This window comes from Meriones unguiculatus, chromosome 21 (assembly GCF_030254825.1).
Source record: "Meriones unguiculatus strain TT.TT164.6M chromosome 21, Bangor_MerUng_6.1, whole genome shotgun sequence".
Taxonomy (NCBI): Eukaryota; Metazoa; Chordata; class Mammalia; order Rodentia; family Muridae; genus Meriones; species Meriones unguiculatus.
In genome coordinates this window covers 29,187,146-29,208,263 of record NC_083368.1, presented here as the reverse complement: position 1 = coordinate 29,208,263, position 21,118 = coordinate 29,187,146, and the positions used below count along the sequence as shown (strand labels likewise).

The 21,118-nt window shown below is 40.3% G+C and overlaps 2 protein-coding genes across 5 annotated transcripts in view; one reads left to right on the top strand and one right to left on the bottom strand.

Moving 5' to 3' along the window:
- The window catches only part of Rundc3b (RUN domain containing 3B), a 137,664-nt gene extending 133,092 nt beyond the window's left edge, over positions 1–4,572 (bottom strand). The window contains exon 1 of one of the 4 annotated variants that reach the window (XM_060373886.1): positions 4,081–4,572. In XM_060373886.1, coding sequence (XP_060229869.1) covers positions 4,081–4,193 — 113 coding nt within the window. In that variant the 5' untranslated portion in view covers positions 4,194–4,572. The remainder of the gene's footprint in view (positions 1–4,080) is intronic. The other 3 variants (XM_060373885.1, XM_060373884.1, XM_060373887.1) reach the window with 3 other exon arrangements.
- LOC110564858 (ATP-dependent translocase ABCB1) overlaps positions 1–21,118 on the top strand; it is a 163,061-nt gene that overhangs the window by 52,835 nt on the left and 89,108 nt on the right. The gene's annotated exons all lie outside the window — the stretch shown is intronic.

The window sequence follows — 21,118 nt, the reverse complement described above, 5'->3', positions numbered from 1 at the left end:
TGCTCCTAATAATAGCTTCAAGAAGACCCTCTGGATTGCTTCCTATCTTAACTCTCAATGAACACTGAAGGATAGGTATATAACAGGATAACTCTTGTAATTGGAAGTATAAGAGTATGGAGCAATTCACTCTGCATACTCAGGAGCTCTATGATGTTATCGACGGACCCAAAAACGTAGATCAATGTTCTACTACACGTAAGATGATTAAAATAACTTTTTATATTCATCCTACCAAGGTCTGATCACTCTTATAAGGCACACTCAAGAAAGTAGTAACAAAGAATAAGTAACTGTGTTTAAAGGATATTACTGTTGATGTATTCAGTAAGCATTCTCATGCCTACATCTGAACCCCTACCAAGTTCAAGCAAAGTGAGACTTCCACGCTGATTATTCAATGTCTAAAATGCTAAGACTGCTAAAGTTCTCTCAGTTAACCTGTGCCCCCGGGCACACATTTACTTCTTTCCTAGTGCACAACAGCTACAGTCAGCAAATCAAAGGGTTTCTGGAAGCACACCTTAAAGAAACAACAGCTAAGTCAATAGGAAGAAACAACAGACAGCAAAACAAAACTCTAAACACGAGTCTCACGGGGCCACTTAGCAAAACATACTAAGGAACCTCAAGAGTCTCCAAGGACAATGCTGAACAGTGCATACATTCATAGACACAAATCCTCGGCACAATCGTCAACAGTCACTACGTGTGCCTGCTGTAGTCTCTCTAAAGAAGGTAGAGAAATGGGCAACCTCTTTTTTTTGTTAAGTAATTTATCGAACATATCTAAATTGTGTGCGAAATATGAGCATTTGTATTACGAGTAGGTATTAGTTACAAATAAAATATGAGCTCTTTATTCCTTGACCACACTAAAGAAATGAGGTGCTGCTCTAATTTGACATAATACTAGTGTTCTGAAATACTATCTTGACCTATAGAAAATGTTTCATCTTATTAAAGTATTTTAATTATGAAATCATCATTTGTCTCCATCATGCTTAATTTACTGTGTGCTATCTTCTTAAACTACCCTTGTCTTTTTTTATCCACAAGACAGGAAAACTGATTTTTGCATGAGAAGTTCCTTTCAACTACTGTCTTAGGATTTCTATTGATGTGATGAAATATCATGACCAAAAAACAAGCTGGGAAGGAAAGGGTTTATTTGGCTTACACTTCCACATCACTGTTTACTCTCAAAGGAAATCTGGGCAGGAACTCAAACAGGGCGGGGACCCGGAGGCAGGAGCTGAAGCAGAGGCCATGGAGGGGTGCTGCTTACTGGCTTGCTCCTCATAGCTTGCTCAGCTTGCTTTCCTATAAAACCCAGGGACACCAGTCCAGCAATGGTTCCATCCATGATGGATGGGGGCCTCTTCCATCAATCACTAGTTGAGAAAATGTTCTACAGGCTTGCCGACGGCTGGATCTTATGGAGGAATTTTTTCAACTGAGGCTCCTTCCTCTCTGATGACTCCAGCTTGTGTCAAGTTGACATAAAATTAGCCAGTACAACTTCTGACTTAAAAGTTTGACAACTGTTGTTTTAAAACGTGTATTCTCATTGTTAAACATGAATTATTTTATTATTTTATATAATATTATAAACTGAAAGGTGAATTCTATTTTAATCGTATTTGCCAACAGAACTATAGTTAAAAAAAAAAAAATCACCTTAAAAAGACATAAGCTTGTGCTGTAGAGATGGTTTGCAGTTAAGAGCACTAGTTCTTAACTTGGGTTTAATTTCCAGTACCCATGTGGCAGTTCCCAGCTATCTGTAACTCCAGTTTCAGGGCATTTGACACAAATTCTGGAAATGCACACACATAGTGTACAGACACACATGTAAGAAAACCACCCTTACATAAAATTAAAATCTTTGGAAAAATACATAAGCTTAAAAACAACAGAAAAAAAAAAAAAAGACTAACTTCTGAATTTGTATGGATGAAAAAATGCAAGCTAAAAAAGCCCAAGAGCAGGCCCAGCATGATGCTCCGTGGCTGTAAACCCAGTGCTCGGGAGGCAGACACAGGCAGATTTCAATGAATTTGAGGCGAGTGTTATCTACATAACAAGTTCCACGCCAGTGAAGGCTACACAAGGCCATGTGTCAGAAAACAGAAAGGGGAGAAACGTGGGGGAAAAGTGCCTTAATTTTCCAAAGTTCTAAATAATAAAGATTCTGTATACAAAACAGAGTAGCTAAAATCAGTGTATAAATACTTGAGAGTTGAGTGTGGAAAATTTAGAGTTCTCAAATGACCTACTTTACCTAGAGTACAACCTATGGAAAAAATATGCTAAAACTTTATTTGCTGAGATAAGTACTATACAATGGTTTTAGCACACAATACATTTTTTCTCTAAAAAATTGAACTACACACACAATCTATTGAACCCAAATTCAATTCAGCTCTTTTCCTGACTATTCTACATAGCCGAACAGCCTAATTCCAAAATTCAAAACAGTAACAATATTGCATCAACCATTAAATAAACATAATTGCATGGTTTTTGACATGGCATAGAACTAAGCTGAAATGATATCTAACTTTTTAAGGGAAAGAAAAAGCATTACTGTGCAAGCATAGGAAACAATATGCAGTGGTGGAGGAGGTTGGCTTTCTTTATCCTAGTTTTATAAATTTCAGTTTTTAGAGCACATCAATAAAGAATCACAAGATGAGGGCAGAGTTGAAAATTTTTGTTTAAAAAACAATGTATGTGCCTCATCTGGGTGCTACAAATATATCCTTCTACCATTATAACTAGGCTCATATTTGGAAAGATTAAAACCAAATATGATCACACATTGGTTGATGATCATTACTATTTTACGTACATCACTTGAAATTCACAGTGATCTAGCCCAACATTACTGTACAGGTGACAAAACAATGAAAAAATGGGGAGGTGGTATTAAAGACAGTAATGATATCTAGAGTTATTTGAGAACTCTAATGACAGTTAATGACCACACCTATTATGAGCTCGCTACATTTCCACTAGATCAACTTCTTCCAACTCCCAATGTCAAACCATGAGGAAGTTTGAGTCTGCTGGAGCTCTGATGGCACATAATGACTCAAGAAGCACAGTTTAGGTAGAAATATGCTTTGAAACTATCTACATTTCTTTTTAAAAATTCATTTTAATAACTGCAAAAGGTAAGACTACCCACCTTATTTTTCTATGTACCTAGCTTAGAAATTTGCCTCGATTTAAATAAAACAATGTAATAAAGCCCATGTGTCCCAATAGCTTGTATACTACACAGCACACATAATAAATATATTCCGTGTTATTTTACCACTCACAATGCAAATTGTGAGCGAGGGTCTTTCTGATCGATGTGCATTCATTACAATCAACTTTTTAAAAGTTTCTGAAATACTGAATGTAGCTCCAACTACATTTATCTGCATTCTGCTTAAGATGCTAGCCACATTTTTACACAAGGAAAAAAGTTAAATACAGACATAAACGGGAGAGGAGGGAAAGGTTTCGTTATTTACCCGATAATTAGAGAATTATCACTGGTTGATGATTAAACAGTATGATGGAACAAAATAATTTTAACAGAGCTAATTGGCTCTGAGTGGTTAGTAAGACATGGATGCCCAGCTTGCTGAAAATCGTTTGTTTGTTGTTTTTTTTCTGGATTCTAGATTTATAGATAGTTCTTATTTCTTTGTATATTTCCTAAAGGAAGGGAGACATTTACAATCAGGAAGCGTTTCAGGACAGGCAGATTTTGGAATAAAGGACTGGGAGACCGCCACAGTCCCGCAAGCAGCACTGCCACAGCAGTTGACAACACTTGAATACCCGGTACGCGTACGCGCGGCAGGAAGGGGGTGAAAATGCACGCCAGCACTGGGACTTGGCTACCCAGCAACTCCTCCGGCCCCTGGATGCTGCTCTCCCCTCCGCCCTCTTCCACACCAGGTGGCACGTTCAGAACAGATGCTCCCCGGCTCCGCCCCGGCCCCGGCCGGCGAGCGCCCGCGACCCCAGGGGCTGGCCCGCGGCCCCTCCCGGCCCGCCCCGGCGCCCGAGGCCGCGCACCTGCACACGGTGATCAGGTTCCTCCTCTCCACCGCAGCGTTGCGGGCGCTCAGGCTCTTCTTGCCGCCGCCGCCGCGGCCCCCGCCCAGGCCCGCCAGGCTCCGGGAGGCCATGGCGGCCTCGCCCCCGCGCCCCCTTTGTCTCCAGCGGTCCCGCAAGCCCCGCGCCCCCCGCTGCGGGAGGGAGGGAAGGAGGCGCGGAGCGGGCAGGGCGTGGAAGGCACTGGGGGGGGGGGGCACCCCGTGCCGGGCGCCCCGCTCCCCCGCTCCCCCGCTCCCCCGCGCGATCGGTCACACGCACACAGACACACACTCCACCAGCGCACACGCACACATACAGGCACGCACGCACGAGCCTCCTCCGCCCACGCGCGCGCGCCGCCGCCGTCCACCGGGGAAGCGCGTGCGGGTTCCGGGCCCGGGCACTGCGCTGCTTCCCTAGGGACGCGGCACGGGCCGGCGCGCGGGCGAGCCCAAACCGCACGTCATTCTCCCGGCAGGGCGGGGCCGCGGAGGTGAGACAACCCCCCCCCACACACACACACCCCGGCCGGCTGCCGCACGCAGCCCCGCCCCCTGCACCTATGGGAACAAAGCTCCTCCAGAGAGAGCCAATGAGAGGAGGTGGTGGGCGGGACCAGCTCCCGGGGGGAGGAGCCTCCACGGACGCTTCCTCAAGCCCCGCCCCAGCGCGTGGGCCGCTGTCAGAACGCGGGCCCGGCTAGTGCGGCGTCAGTGGGCGCGCGTCGAAACCGCGGGGGGCTCGGTGCGGATCGTGGAAAGCCAGCCGGCTTCGGTGTGGTCTGGTCACGGCGACTCTGGTCCGAAGCCACCCTGACAAGCGTCAAATTTTCATGACAGATTCCCGGTCCTGGGGTTCCTGCCGGACAGACGGCAGCGACACAATGGCATCAGGCACTGTGCCCCTAGCATTTCCAGTCACGTGAGTCTGGTTAGGTCTGAATTCTTGATTCTCCTCCACTCGTGTTCCCACCTCAGTGTCCAGCACAGCCTGAAACCCCACTGACCACAGAAGAGTGTTGTGCACAGTGAGATCTGGAGAGCACCTAGTTAGTGACCTGACCCTTGGGGAGGTTTGACCGAGGGCAAAGGGAAATGCTGAAGGCCTGAAAGACAGCTCGGGATGGACCACTTTGCAGAGTCTCCACTTCTCTGGCCTTACCTGTGGTGGGGCTCTTGGCTGGAGGCCCTGAACTCTGGCTCTCACCTCAGACTACTACTTCAGGCCAGTATGTCTAAACTTCAGTTTTTTGGTTTAATTTTGAAAATCTAAAAATCATCAGGACAAACTCTCACCTCTTTAAACACTTAAATCTAATTATGTTAAAATAAAAACATATGTAGGAAAATACACAACAAGGTTACTAGGGTAAATATATATATGATAAAATAACTTAGACTCTAAACTTTATCTTTCCCATGCATGAATCAAAGCAGGTGAAGTTTCCACATACAGGGTTATGTGATCTGTCGATGCACATGTTATCAAATATTCCCTGTCCATTCAACTGACGTAGATGCTTCTCGGGAGGTTCCCCTTCTAGCCTAAATGTATGACTCCAGAACCAGCCACCAGAAGACAGATGCACTGGCTGCGCAGCCATGTTTATGCTAACAATGACAACTAGAACTCAAATTGGAGATGAGTTTTTAAACCTGAGATTATAAGTGTCTAAGGAAATGCATAGAGAACCATTAACTATTAAAAAATTTCTAGATCTTCTTAGTTGTGGAGTCCTTGACCCCCTCCAGCTCCCTCAATCCTTCCCCTAACTCTTCCACAAGACTCCCTGAATTCTGCCTAATGTTTGGCTCTGGGTCTCTGCATCTGTTTCCATCATCTGCTAAATGAAGCCTCTCAGAAGACAGTTATGCTAGGTTCCTGTCTGCAAGGATACCAGAGTATTATTAATAGTGTCAGGGGTTGGGTCTTTCCCGTGGGAGGATGTAAAATGAACACATAATAAATTAATAAAGAAAAAAAAGAAAAATTCTAGAGCAAAAGATGGTGGCATACTTTTGCAATCCCAGAATTCTGATGACTTAGGTAAAAGGAATACCTTATTTTTTTTTTTTATATTACTGTTGTATTGCTGTGGCCAAAATATCTGACATAGACAGTCTGAGGGAGGAAGGGTTTGTTTGGGTTCATGTTTCAGAAGGTTCATGGCATGGAGGGCTTTAGAAGAACATTGAAACTGACATCAAATCTGAGAGGATGTTGAGTGACAGGAAATCCACCAGGGATAAGACAACTCCAGGATCTTCTTTCAGTACCCTGCCTTCTCCAATAGGTCCCACTGCCCAAAGTTTCCACAACCTTCCAAAATAAAGCCATCGGGTGGGGACAAAACATTTGAGACCACCTATGCCCCTGTAGAACATTTCAAGATGCAAATTGAACAGTGGGCAACATAGTAAGACCCTATCTCAAAAAGATCTAGGAAATATGAAAGTTTGTCAAGTTAAGTTGTAGGCAACCTTATTTGGTAGATTTGGAAGGGAAGAATATATAAAGAAGTTGAAAGTGAGCAATCATTTTAAAACAAAAAAAGCGAGATTGGCTTTCTCGCATCAAGTGCACTTTTGTGTTGTTTGTACTATAAGGTATGTCTAACTGAAAACAGTAAAATTTCACGGTAAATTATCTAGCTACAATGTTAATTTTTATTGCTTTTAGTTGGTTCACCTGACACAATACTTGCTTTTACCATAAAAATTCATTTACCTTTGTATGAACAGCTATCATTAAACTGCCACTTGGGGGCCTCATTTGATAAGAATCCCCCCCTATTATTTACCTTGAGTGATATGTTCTGAAATTTTTTTCAAATTACTAATCTGCAAACAAGAAAGTGATTAAAAATCAATTATATCTAGTATACTATTTTTTAAACTCCTTTTGGTGAATATTTCAATTCACTATTTGGATATTTGCATAATACTTAAATATATTTAAAAATTCACTATACCAAAAAAAAAAATCACTATATGCTCTAGCAAGACAACCTAATCAGTACAATGTTTGAAAAGACTTGAATTCAATTCCCAGAACTTATTTTAAAAACCTGGTTTAATGGCATGCTTATAAGCTCGATGCTGGGGAGGTGGAGACAGGCAAATTCCTGGAGCTTGCTGACCAGCCAACCTAGGCTGATTGGCTAAATTTAGACCAATGAGAGACCTCTATTAAAAAAAAAAAAGGTAGAGAGCTTCTAAGGAACTACAGACATCTGGATACCCAAAAAAAATTTTGACCTCTGACCTCCAAGTGCATGGACACACACATATGCATTAATACAAGCAGCACTTTAATACACATACATGCTAAGAATAAGATACACTTTGAAAACATAGATGCTAAATCTAGCCAATAGGAATCCTATGCTGCTAATACTTACACCATACCATTCTTACTAGTATACCATTATCCCCAATATTCTCATCATCAAAAGAAATAAAATTACAAATATAACACATAAAAATCCTCAAGCACAAAATTCTGTAGCTCAGAGATTACCAAACATACCATAATTTATGTTTTAATCTGAGAAGCAAACAATTTTAGAAACAAATTTTACCTATGTAACCTTATTAAGAAAAATACTAGGAAAATGTTTTAGTTAGGGTTTCTACTGCCGTGAAGAGACACCATGACCACGGCAGCTCTTATAAAGGAAAACATTTAATCGGAGCTGACCTTACAGTTTAGTCCATTATCGACATGGCAGTAAGCATATGGCACACAGACAGGCATAGTGTTGGAGAGGTAGTTGAGAGTTCTACATCTGGGCCAACAGGCAAGAGTTACAGAACTGTGAGCCATTAGGCCTGTAGACCTGGTATGAGCTTTTGAGACCTCAAAGCTAGTTCCCAGTGTTGTAAGCAGTTATTAATATTTACTATTGGTTTATCTTCTAGGAAAGCTTACTGTTAATCTTAAACAGCTGTATAACCAAATCACCACGCAGAGTCTGGGTTTTAGTTAACCTAGAATACAATGCTGGGCAATATTTAATCCCTCCTAAACCTCCAAGCCCTCAGTTTCCTAACATTTAGATTTCCCACATTATACTTGCTTTTTGTGAAATCTTAGGTAGGGTTCATGCTCCATGTCCTCCAAGATCTCTCTTCCAGCTCTACTCCTAGCTCTCCTCTTGCCCCTTCTCCTCCCATTCATCTCCTGCCTTCTCGCTCCTCCTCCCATCTTTCCTGTCCTCTGGCTCCTCCCTGCTCAACATTGTGTCTAGTTGCTTTATTTTGTCCTGTTTACACAAGAGTTGAGACAGGATGCTTAGAATGAGTATCACAATGCAATATAATATTGGGATTGAAACCAGAGAGTTGGGGAGGGGGGGAGAAATCAGTATTTGAATGAACAAGGGTAAGGTGTATACATTAAAAAAAAAAAAACAAACATACCAACATCCCAGTAACCCTCTTCCTCTAACAAAGCCATACCTACTCCAGCAAGACCACAGCTCCTATGAGTGCCACTCTCTATGAGCATATGGAGGCCATTTTCTTTCAAACCACCACAAAAACTAATAATAATTTCTAAATGAGATTTTCAGACGATACAATAAAATGCTGATTTAATTGTAGTGAGACATTGTTACATTAAAATGATTTTAAAGAAAATTCTTGTGAGATCTATAAAATCAAGAAAATAAAATTTTATTTTACCATTAATTTATTATGTCCACAGTAAATTTGCTATATACAAGCTTAAATGTATAAATATGGTAGTAATGATTCTGTCTTGAAATGCTAGGGCTAATTTACTCATACATATGTATATGTGTGTGTATATGTATCTATACATGAACCCAGATCCACCAAAATCACTGATTGGTGCTCAGAACTTGACTAACTACATCATTCAACTTAGACATCTAGCCAATTATATTTACCACAGTCAATAAGTGAATATAAGTAAAAAAAAAAAAAAAATTGAATATGGATTCATTATTCAGATCTTCTCCAAGGTGTTATTTTACTTCACCATGGCTCACAAACTTGACCTTGATAATAATGTTATTATCTTCTGAAATATTTCTTGGTTGATTTGGGAAGACTGTGCATTATGGTTATTAGTTTTCTAGCATATAAAAAGTTTCACCGGTTTACTTATCTTATATAAGTCCTTTTATTAGCTGAACATTCTACAGGTCAGAAGCCAGCCAACTCAGGTTAGTTTGCTGCTCAGAATCTGCCAAGGTTGAAATCCAGATGTCAATTAAGTGGTTATTATCTGGGAAAGATCTTGTCAATAGTGCTTTTGTTTAACAAACCATGGGCCTGCTGAGGTGGCAAGGAAGGATCTAATGACTGAGCTGAGGTTAAGGACAGAGGAGAGAATGGACTAAGAAAGAGCTTGTGAGAGGAAGTATCCAGGCAAAATGAACAGCATTTGCAAATGGCCTGTGGCTAGAGGAAATACAGTGCCTGAGGTTAACATGGCTACAGCTCAGAGTAAGGGAGAGTGTTGGTTACAAGGCTAAAAAGGAAGCTAGGATTTGCTTTACACACAAGGTCACAGACCACATCAAGCATTTAATCACCATACAAAGAGCACCAAGAAGTCTCTGAGATGGCTGTGTTATACCCAGTTCGCGAGCCCCCAAAAGATCTCCAGGAATCGACTCTGTGAGGGTCTTTTTATTGAAAATTACAAGCTGCAGCTTGGGCTACACAGCCCCACCTCCGAAGCGGTGGGAGCTGAGCGCACCGCCCCAGGTTAGTTGGGTGATTTATAGATTCTGGTCCCTCCCAGCAATGCCCAAGGCAGGGGTAATTCCTGCCTGGCAAGCATCTATTGGTCAAAATGCTATATTTTGAATTGATTGGCTATAGGAAGGTCCCCAGACCATAATGACCTGGTGTCCCTCCCTAGGGGGATGGGCCAGTTTCCTAGCAACTGTTATCTCTAGTAGGTAGGGAAAGAATGCAGTAAGGCGGTCCTTTTCCTCAGGGCGTCAACAGACTTCTCCACCCACATAGTTCAGCCCTTAATAATAGCTGCTAATTTTTAATCTTTTTGGTCTCTCAGCTGGAAAGGAGGGCTTGGCAAGATCAGTTTTAAGATTTGAAAAGGTCACTCTGGCTGCTGTGAATGGTGGCTGAAACACCCAGTGAGGAGTGCTGCCCACATTATTTGGCAGTACACAAACGCAAGACCTTACTAGGGTTTCACAAAGGACCTGGGGGCTCTTGTTTTGTTCTGTTGATGCTGTTGTTTTTCTCGGTGGATTGAAACTATTTCTTACTTTAAAGCCTGAGTAGTTTCCTGATTACGGGTTGTTGAACTGTGCAGTCTCATAGAAAACGTGCTAAAATCTCTGCTGCCCTTTCAGTGCTGTGCTTTATGTCAAAAAGTCATGTGCCTCTTCTGGGTGTTTTCTAACTCAACAACTGAAGTTACTGTAAGATTATCCCCTTGTGTGAGAATTTCCACTTGACATGTATCTCATTAAAGTTTTAGAATCCTGAGCCATCATTTTTTGATTGAAAACTCATAGTAAGTTTCAGAAAAGACAGTAATTTCCTGTATAGCTGAGGTCGGTCTGTTTGTTTTGCTAGATAGGCTGTCTCTATATTGCCAAATACTGTGTTCAAGAGATCCTGATGTGTCAGTCTCTCCAGTGGTTAAAACTGTATGATTGGTACCTGGCTCTGACAACTAATTTTTAACAGGAATGCCTGGGTGCAGATTAGCTTGCTTATGCTTGAGTTTTTACTTAAATGACCCATAACAAACATGTAAAGCCTTGAGCAATTTAAAAACACCAAAAAGCCAGCAGATCTCAATAAACATCCTTTACTAATTTGTATTAGTTAAGGTTTCTATTACTGTGGTAAAACACCAAGACCCAGAACAGCTTGGAGAGAAATGGGTTTATTTGGCTTACATTTCCCAGGCCACAGTCAGTTAAGGAAAGCTAAGACAGGAACATGGAGACAGGCACTGAGGCAGGTGCATGGAGGAATGCTGCCTACTGGCTTGCTCTCTGCAGCTTGCTCAGCTTCCTTTCTGATACAGTTTAGCACCACCTGCCCAGGGCAGGCTACTAACCTCAACCCTGGGGGCCCTGAGGAGAGACAGGTAGATCCCAGGGGTTCTAGCCAGCCAGCTAGTTTAGCCAGTATATCCAATTTTTAGGTTTAGTAAGAGATCCTGTCTCAACAACCAAGATGTAATAATCTAGGAAAGGCTTTTTGACGTCAACCTCTGGCTTCCACACACAAAGCACACAAAGACACACACACACACACACACACACACACACACACACAAAAGAAAAAAAAACTGCTCTCTTTAAAACTTGTTACATTTATACTGTAATGGCCAACATCCTAATTTACTATTTTATAGTATTCATTTGCTATTTAACTTACTGTGAACATACTTATTAACAAAGCCAAACATGGGGATAATTGTTAGGCTCTCTTCAATTAAAAAGATAAAGTTAGCATTGCTTATTCCTTTCATTTCCATCACCATCTGGATGGTTTTGTAGATCTTTTACTTTATAGTTTATATGCAAAATCATTTTCCAGGGTAAAGTTAATTAAACCCTGTCAAGTTTCCAAGTGGGAGAATCTGACATGACTTCTTGCTCACTTCCCTCCTTTGATGGTGTGTTATTAGTAGGCTACCTTAACAACTATTATACAGATTTGCCACTTGTGTTAGATACCATGTGAGGCCAGCACAGCAGAGCAGTTAAATCATTTAATTCCTCTGCTCCCGAGTCTGTGTTTTCTCTCTCCTTCAGAGTTAAACTCATAGTCCTTGCAAGGACTGACCAGGCTCTACAGGATTTAATAGCATATCCCTTCTCCAATATCATCTCCTGCACTTTCTTTCTCCTTAGTCACGCTCTGCTTCATTCACTTTGGCTTTCCGCTCATCCTTGAATATGACTAGGATGCTGTTGCTTCAGGGCCTTAGAGCTCTCCAGTCTAGATACCTGAAGGGCTTGTTCTTTTATTTCCAGAAGGTCATTTACTCTGGCACGAAATTTAAATTGCAAACATCTTTCTTCTGAATTCCTTTTGAAAAAAAGAAAAAAGAAAAAATATATAGTTAGTTAGTTAGTTAGTTACATTGTTTCCTCCTTTCCTTTCCTCCCTCCAACCCTTCCAGTGTATCCCCCTTGCTCACTCTCAAACTTATGACCTCTGTTTTTTTCTTTTGTTTTTTTTTAATTCGTTATTAATTACACTTTATTCACTTTGTTTCCCCCCTGTGGTTCCCTCCCTCCTCCTGTCCCAATCCCTCCCTTCCTCCACCCTCTGCGTGCATGCCCCTCCCCAAGTCCACTGATAGGGGAGGTCTTCTTTTCCTTCCTTCTGATCCTAGTCAATTAGGTCTCATCAGGAGTGGCTGCATTGTCTTCTTATGTGGCCTGGTAATGCTGCTCCCCCCTCAGGGGGAGGTAATTAAAGAGCAGGCCAATCAGTTCATGTCAGAGACAGTCCCTGTTCCTATTACAATGGAACCCACTTGGATACTGAACTGCCATGGGCTACATCTGTGCAGGGGTCTTAGGTTATCTCCATGCATAGTCTTTGGTTGGAGTATCAGTCTCAGGAAAGACCCCTCTGCTCAGATTTTTTGGTTCTGTTGTTCTCCTTGTGGAGTTCCTGTGCTCTCCAGATCTTACTGTTTCCCATTTCTTTCATAAGATTCCCTGCACTCTACCCAAAGGTTGCCCATAAGTCTCAGCATCTGCATTGATAGTCTGCAGGGCAGAGCCTTTTAGAGGTCCTCTGTGTCAGGCTCCTGACTTGTTCCCTCTTTTCTCCTTCTTCTGATGTCCATCCTCTTTGCCTTTCTGGATAGGAATTGAGCATTTTAGCAAGAGTCCTCCCTCTTGATTAGTTTCTTTAGGTGTACAGATTTTAGTAGATTTATCCTATATTATATATCTATATGAGTGAGTATATACCATGTGCATCATTCTGCTTCTGGGATAGCTCACTCAGGATGATCTTTTCCAGGTTCCACCATTTACCTGCAAATTTCATGATTTCCTTGTTTTTTTTATTGCTGAGTAATATTCCATTGTGTAGATATACCACAATTTGTGCATCCATTCCTCCACTGAGGTGCATCTGGGCTGTTTCCAGCTTCTGGCTATTACAAATAAGGCTGCTACAAACATAGTTGAGCAAATGTCCTTATTGTGTATTTTAGACTCTTTTGGGTATATGCCTAGGAGTGTTATAGTTGGATCTTGAGGAATCGCTATTCCTAGTTGTCTGAGAAAGTGCCAGATTGCTTTCCAGAGTGGTTGTACAAGTTTACATTTCCACCAGCAGTGGAGGAGGGTTCCCCTTTCTCCACAACCTCTCCAGCATGTATTGTCTCTTGAGTTTTTTATCTTAGCCATTCTGATGGGTGTAAGGTGAAATCTTAGGGTTGTTTTGATTTGCATTTCCCTGATGGCTAATGAGGTTGAGCATTTCTTTAAGTGTTTCTCTGCCATTCGATATTCCTCTATTGAGAATTCTCTGTTTAGCGTTGTACTTCGTTTTTTAATTGGATTACTTGATTTTTTTTGCTGTTTAACTTCTTTGGTTCTTTATATATACTGGATATTAGTCCTCTGTCAGATATGGGGTTAGTGAAGATCCTTTCCCAATCTGTAGGCTGTTGTTTTGTTCTGACAACAGTGTCCTTTGCTTTACAGAAGCTTTTCGGTTTCATGAGTTTCCATTTATTGATTGTTGCTCTTAAAGCCTGTGCTGTTGGTGTTCTGTTCCGGAAGTTGTCTCCTATGCCAATGAGTTCAAGGCTCTTCCCCACTTTTTCTTCTAAGCAGTTTAGTGTGTCTGATTTTATGTTGAGGTCTTTGATTCAGTTGGACTTTAGTTTTGTGCAGGGTGATAAGTATGGATCTATTTGCATTTTGCTACATGTAGACATCCAGTTAGACCAGCACCATTTGTTGAAGATGCTATCTTTTTTCCATTGAATGGTTTGGCATCTTTGTCAAAAATCAGGTGTCCATAAGTGTGTGGATTTATGTCAGGGTCTTCTATTTGATTCCATTGATCCACCAGTCTATTTCTATGCCAGTACCATGCAGTTTTTAGTATTGTTGCTCTATAGTACAGATTGAGATCAGGGATGGAAATACCTCCTGAAGATCTTTTACTGTAGAGAATTGTTTTAGCAATTCTGAGTTTCTTGTTGTTCCATATGAAGGTGAGAATTTTTCTTTCCAGGTCTATAAAGAATTGTGTTGGTAATTTGATGGGAATTGCATTGAATCTGTAGATTGCTTTTGGTAAGATGGCCATTTTTACTATGTTAATCCTGCCAAGCCATGAGTATGGGAGATCTTTCCATCTTCTGATATCTTCTTCTAATTCTTTCTTCAGAGACTTGAAATTTTTTTCATACAAGTCTTTGACTTTTCTGAGTTACACCAAGGTACTTTATGTCATTTGTGGCTATTGCGAAGGGTGTTGTTTCTCTAATTTCTTTCTCAGCACTTTTGTCTTTTGTATACAGGAGGGCTACTGATTTTTTCTTGAGTTAATTTTGTATCCAGCCATTTTGCTGAAGGTGTTTATCAGCTGTAGGAGTTCCCTGGTAGAGTTTTTGGGGTCACTCACGTATACTATCATATCATCTGCAAATAGTGATAATTTGACTTCTTCCTTTCCAAACTGAATCCCCTTGATCTCCTTCAACTGTCTTATTGCTCTAGCAAGGACTTCCAGAACTATGTTGAAGAGATATGGAGAGAGTGGGCAGCCTTGCCTTGTCCCTGATTTCAGTGGAATTTTAAGTTTCTCTCCGTTCAGTTTGATGTTCTATAAGTGCCTTGTATCCCTGATCTCTCCAATACTTTAAACATGAATGGATGTTGGATTTTGTCAAATGCCTTTTCAGCATCTAAGAAGATGAGCATGTGGTTTTTCTCCTTCAGTTTGTTTATGTGGTGGATCACATTGATGGATTTCCATATATTGAACTACCCCTACATGCCTGGGATGAAGCCTACTTGGTTGTAGTGGATGATATCTTTGATGTGTTCTTGATTCAGTTTGCAAGTATTTTGTTGAGTATTTTTGCATCAATGTTCATGAGGGAGATTGGCCTGAAATTCTCTTTCTTTGTTGGATGACCTCTGTTTTTAAACTGTGTGTGTATTCCTAAGTATATATGTACATAAGTACTTATATTCGATTTTTATAATGCTATTTATATGTATATGATTTCAAGATGACTACTTGATATTAGATAACTAGTTGGGGACCTCTTCCCTGAGAAGTGTGTTTCTCCTGGCCTCAGCATATCTTAGTTGCTTGTAGATCTTTGCCTAGTGTTAAGGTCACTTCCATGTTTGCATGTCCCTTGGTATTGTTCTTGTGTAGGCAGCCATATTAATCATATTTCATGAGTATAGCTTCTCTGACATTTCTACAAGATGCACTTTCACAGCAAATTTCCTGCTCTTTTAGCTCATACAATCTTTCTACCCTCTCTTCAGCTATGATCCCCAAGTCTTAGTTATATTGCAGATTTATCATTTGGATCCGGGTATCACACAGTCACTTGTTCTTGGCATTTTGATCAGTTGTGACTTTCTTTTGCAAAAAGATGTGTCTTTGATGAGGGGTTAGACTTATACTTACCTGTGAGTATGAGGGTAAATGTTGAGAATGTAGTTAAGAATATACTGGTTTGAACCATCAAATCTGAGCACGGAGGTCTTTCCTGAGACTAGTACTCTGACCAAGGACCATGCATGGAGATAACCTAAGACCCCTGCACAGATGTAGCCCATGGCAGTTCAGTATCCAAGTGGGTTCCATTGTAATAGGAACAGGGACTGTCTCTGACATGAACTGATTGGCCTGCTCTTTAATTACCTCCCCCTGAGGGGGAAGCAGCATTACCAGGCCACAGAAGAAGACAATGCAGCCACTCCTGATGAGACCTAATTGACTAGGATCAGAAGGAAGGAAAAGAAGACTTCCCCTATCAGTGGACTTGGGGAGGAGCATACATGCAGAGGGTAGAGGAAGGGAGGGATTAGGATGGGAAAAGGGAGGGAACCACAGGGGGAATACAAAGTGAATAAAGTGTAATTAATAAAGAATTAAAAAAATAAAAATAAATAAAAAAAGAAAGGTAACATGGGGCCTGGAGAGATGGTTCAAACAGCACTAATTGTTATGACAGAGGACCAGGGTCCAATTCTAACACCTACATAGCACCTCACAACTCCAGTTCCAGCCTATCTGGCACCCTCTTCTGGCCTCTGAAGGCACCAGGCACGTACACAATTCACAAGCATATATGCAGACCAAAGGATCCATAAATTAGATATATATTTTTTTAAGTTAAATCATTTAAAGGACAAAGGCAACATATATGTTGCATGAGCACATGAAAGTAAGCTCTATATCCACTGTACTTTTTTGGGAAATTCAAACTAACTCAACAAGCTGCAGGCTGCATCTAATAGAACGGGCAAGCTGTAAGTGGGAAGAAGCTAGGACCTCTCGAGACCCACCCCAGTGATGCACTTCAAACCTACAGCACAGTCCAACCTCCTAAACCTCTCCACACATCACCCCCAACTCCAAAACAAGTGTCTGAGTCTTTCTTGACTTTCTCATTCAAACCACCAGACTATTTGAGACCATAGTGTTTACTCACATAAGTTAAAAACTGTATTGGCTCAAAAACCTGCGCATGAACATTTACAGAACCTTTATTCATGATAATAATTTTAAAGAGTTGGAAGGGACCAAGAAGCCTTTCAGGAGATGAAGGGGTTAACGTACTGTATACATGCAGCTAATGGAATATTACTCAAAACTAACAAAAGGTAGACTGTCAAAGTGCTGGGTAGGTAGGATGGAAAAAAAGAGAATACACTGGTTTAGTAAAGTGATAGTTGTAGGCTCTTTTCCAAGATCCTTGACTGCAATAGCCTCAGGTAGTTGGCTAAGTTTCCAGTACTTAGCATATTACCTTTTCTTGTTGAGCAGGCCTTAATTCCAATCAGAAAGCTGCTGGGTACTGCTGAGGTATGTGTGCCATTATTACACCTTTAGGATTCTTGTGCCATGTTGGTCATTGTTGTAGTTCATAGGCACCATAGCTGAATAGGACTATTGGTTGCTGCCCTCCATGTACCATGAAAGCTTAGGTCCTCAGGGACCCTATGTCCAAAGTACATGGTGTCTTCAGCATTAGGGCTTAATTTCAAACTTGAGAGGTAACCAAAGCAAGAGCGATAGTCTATAATGTTTTGGTAATCTCTTGGACAACCTTGTGCAATATCTCAAAAGGAAGATTCTCATGTTTGATTTTAGGGGCTTGTTGCATAGTCTATAGCTCTTGGAGGAAACATTGTCAGCCCAGATATCTTTTTTTGCACAAAAAGTAACTCCAAATGGATCAAAGGCCTAAATATGGAAAGTGAAACTACCAGAATAAAATACAGGTATTACCCTACAGGATATAGGTATAGGACAGTACTTTCTAATGTAAGTCGATGGAGCTAGAAAAGATTATACTGAATGTGGTAACCCAGATCCATGAAGACCATTGCATGATCTCTTTTATGTGCAGTTCCTGAAATGATTACATATTCTAAAACAACTTCACAAAGAGGTCTTGGCAGGGGCCAGAGTAGAGGGGACTAGCAGGGTACAAGTGATTTGAATGAGGTTATGGGAAATGGGAGGCTTTAATTGGGGGAGAGAAGATAAATAACCGAAAGACTGTTCTTATTTTCTTTTACTGCTTTGTCTCTATACCACTTATCTCCATCTCAATATATTTTTCAAACAGGCATTTATTTACTTTTTATCTTTGCTCATTAATATGTAAATCTTTAAAGACAGTAATACATGCCTTGTTCATTAATGTACTAAATATACTTGCCACGTAATAGATATTCTTTAGGTCAGATTATTCTTAAGTCAGTGAAATGAGCCTTGTTTTTCTGTTCTAACTTTACCTCCTTTATTTTACCTTCTCATCATTTATTAAGCACATATTATATTGGGATTACAAAAATTAATAAAACACTTTCATCTATTGAATTTTTGGTAGGCAGGTGAGAAACACAAACACTGACGTCAATAATTTAAAAACACTGACAAGGGCAACAATGTGGCCTAGTTGATAGAGTACTAGTCTGCCTAGGATGCAGAAAGCCATGGATTCAAGGTTTGTTAACTAGGTGTGGTAGCACATTCCTGTGCTCCCAGAACTGACTGCGGTAGTGGCAGGAGGATCAGAAATTCAAGGTCATCTTTAGCTTGAGGCTATGTTGAGGAAAAAAAAAATACAAGTATGATGTCTTCACATACATGGTACATTTAAATGGGAAAAGGAACATTATTGGTTTTAGATGGGTTATAGTGTAACAGATAAGAAATAATAAAAATAAAAGGACAAAAGGGCTGAGTCTTAACACATTTTAGTGGTGTGTTTTATGTTAGATTGCAGCATACTGTTTACTCAACAAACACCTTGAATATCTTTAGCCTGGTATTTTGTGATGTAACTCATGAACTTTGAAATGCCATAAACTAAGAAATGTTGTAATCTGTGAGACATAAGCATCACACTTTATTTTTCATTTATTTATTTATTTTATTTATTTGTCTTTTATTTATGGCAGAAACCTAGCTCCATAAAGGAAAATTATTTAGAATTGTTTGGTCAAAACAAGGATCAAGGAAAGAAAATAAATTAAATAGTATCATGAATCTCAAGAATAAGTTTATAGAAATGAAATTTTCATAGGATCTTGGAAAAGTAGGAACCTTTCTACATTGGTAATTTCCTTTTTGTAGAGGCTGGGTTTACTAAGACTTTATATTTGAGGCAAGAAATTTTCATGATAATGTCACTGTAATCCAATATAACCATTTCTCAAAAAAGAGCCAAAATAAAAGATAAAACATATATGAATGGAATTACTGAGCATGGTTGCACTGAAAGAAGTTGTTCCGTGTTTCAAAGAGCTATGATAAAGTTTGCTGTGAACTGGAAATTGTACTGTCCTTGAATAGTTGAAATCCACATAAAATGGAACAGAATGGAAATACTCCAGAATGTCTTAAGATATATACTTGCCAGGAGCAAACATACAAGATCAGTATATATTAAAATAATAATTTAAAAACATCTAACAGAGGTCTAAGTCAAACAGATTCTGGACTGAACAGCCTCAAAAACTCAGTTGTTCTCCTGTGTCTTTAGTAAGTCCTAGACACGTATTCATGTGAGATGTGCCCTTACCCAAAGTACCTTTATATTGTTGGCAGCAAGTGACTGGCCACTATGAAACTAGATAACACATACAACTTTCCACCAAATATAAATATGATAGTTTACTTAAACCTCCACTGGCTCTGTAAGAGCTGATATATCTTTAGATAGACATAATACTTGACAACCATGAATCAGCACACAAGACATTCTCTTGGTTTATATTTCACAGAACATCAAGGAACATATAACACTGTACAACACTAGCACCAAGTCTGTGCCCTTGCTCTGAGATCGCTAGTAATTATATTACAACATCTTCCTGAATTTAATTACCAATTTTACCATGGCCCAAGGCCACCAGGAGTATCGAGTCATCCAGCAACTAACTAAAAAAATCTGCTGATCAAACTATTTTAAGGGGCTGGGGATTTAGCTCAGTGGTAGAGTGCTTGCCTAGCAAGCACAAGAGCCTGGGTTCGGTCCTCAGCTCTGGAAAAAGAGAAAAAAGAAAAAAGAAAAAAGAAAAAAAAAAAAGACAAAATAACAAAAGGACAAAAGCAAACAAACAAGGTAACAATAGTTTATTAATTGTGGAAGGCCAAATTTTACTTTTAAAAATAACAACTGCTTGTTCAGGATGGTTTGAAGTCTTCATGATATTGAATAGCTTTCTTTGGCATCTTGATGAAGAAAATTTGAAGTTTCTTTACAACAAAAACTGATACACTTCAAGCTACAATATTGTCTTAGTGTTTTATTGCTGTGAAAAGACATCGTAACCATAACAATTCTTATAAATGATCACATTTAACTGGAACCTGGCTTACAGTTCAGAAGTTTAGTCTGTTATCATGGTGGGAAGCACGGTGGCAAACAGGCAGATGTTCTGGAGAGGTGGCTGAGAGTTCTACATCTGCGTTGTCAGGCAGCAGGGAGAGACAGTGAATCACTAGGACTGGCTTGAGCTTCTGAAACATCAAAGCCCACCCTCCCAATGACACACTTCCTCCTGTCAAGGTCACACTTACTGTACAACAAGGCTACACTTCCAAGAATGCCTTTTAGTCTGGGGAAGATTTTTTTCATTCAAACCACCCTAAATATAGATGCACTTAAATTAATCTTAAGTGATTTGAGGAAAATGTCAAAAGTAGAAATTCACACTCTAGATAGTTCTGCATTGAAATACTACATTACAAATTTTAAAAAAATCTCAATTCTGATTTTAAACCTGAGGAAACTTTAAGAAATAACTAAAGATATGGGTTGCAGAGCTAACAATTTTTGTGTGCAATACATGCATGTGGACATGTGTGAAAGTGACATATGTGTATGCACATGTGTGGAATCAAGAGGTCACAGGGTACATGTATTTACATGCATGTAAAATCCAGAGGTCAGTGTTAGTACACAGAGGCAGATAAAAAGAAGGGTGAATAGATTGTGTGCCTTATAGTCTATCTCTAGTACTGACAGCCTTTTAAGGGGATCCTGAGTAGTGATGGGGAAAATTGGCTGGCATGTCTGGTCAATGGCAAAAGTAAAGTCAAGATGAGAGAAATTTGATGTGAAAAGGAGACAGCTGCAGAATGCCTTGTCCCTCCAACACGAATTCCAAGCTTGCTAAGTTGAAATCTGCTGATTAGAACAGTAAGCTCCAAGACAGAAAACCTATGTTGCTAACATAGCTGCTTTTCTGATTGGGCAGCATTGGTTCTTTAGCATTTCAGAGATTCAACCTCTGTGTTCTCTTCCC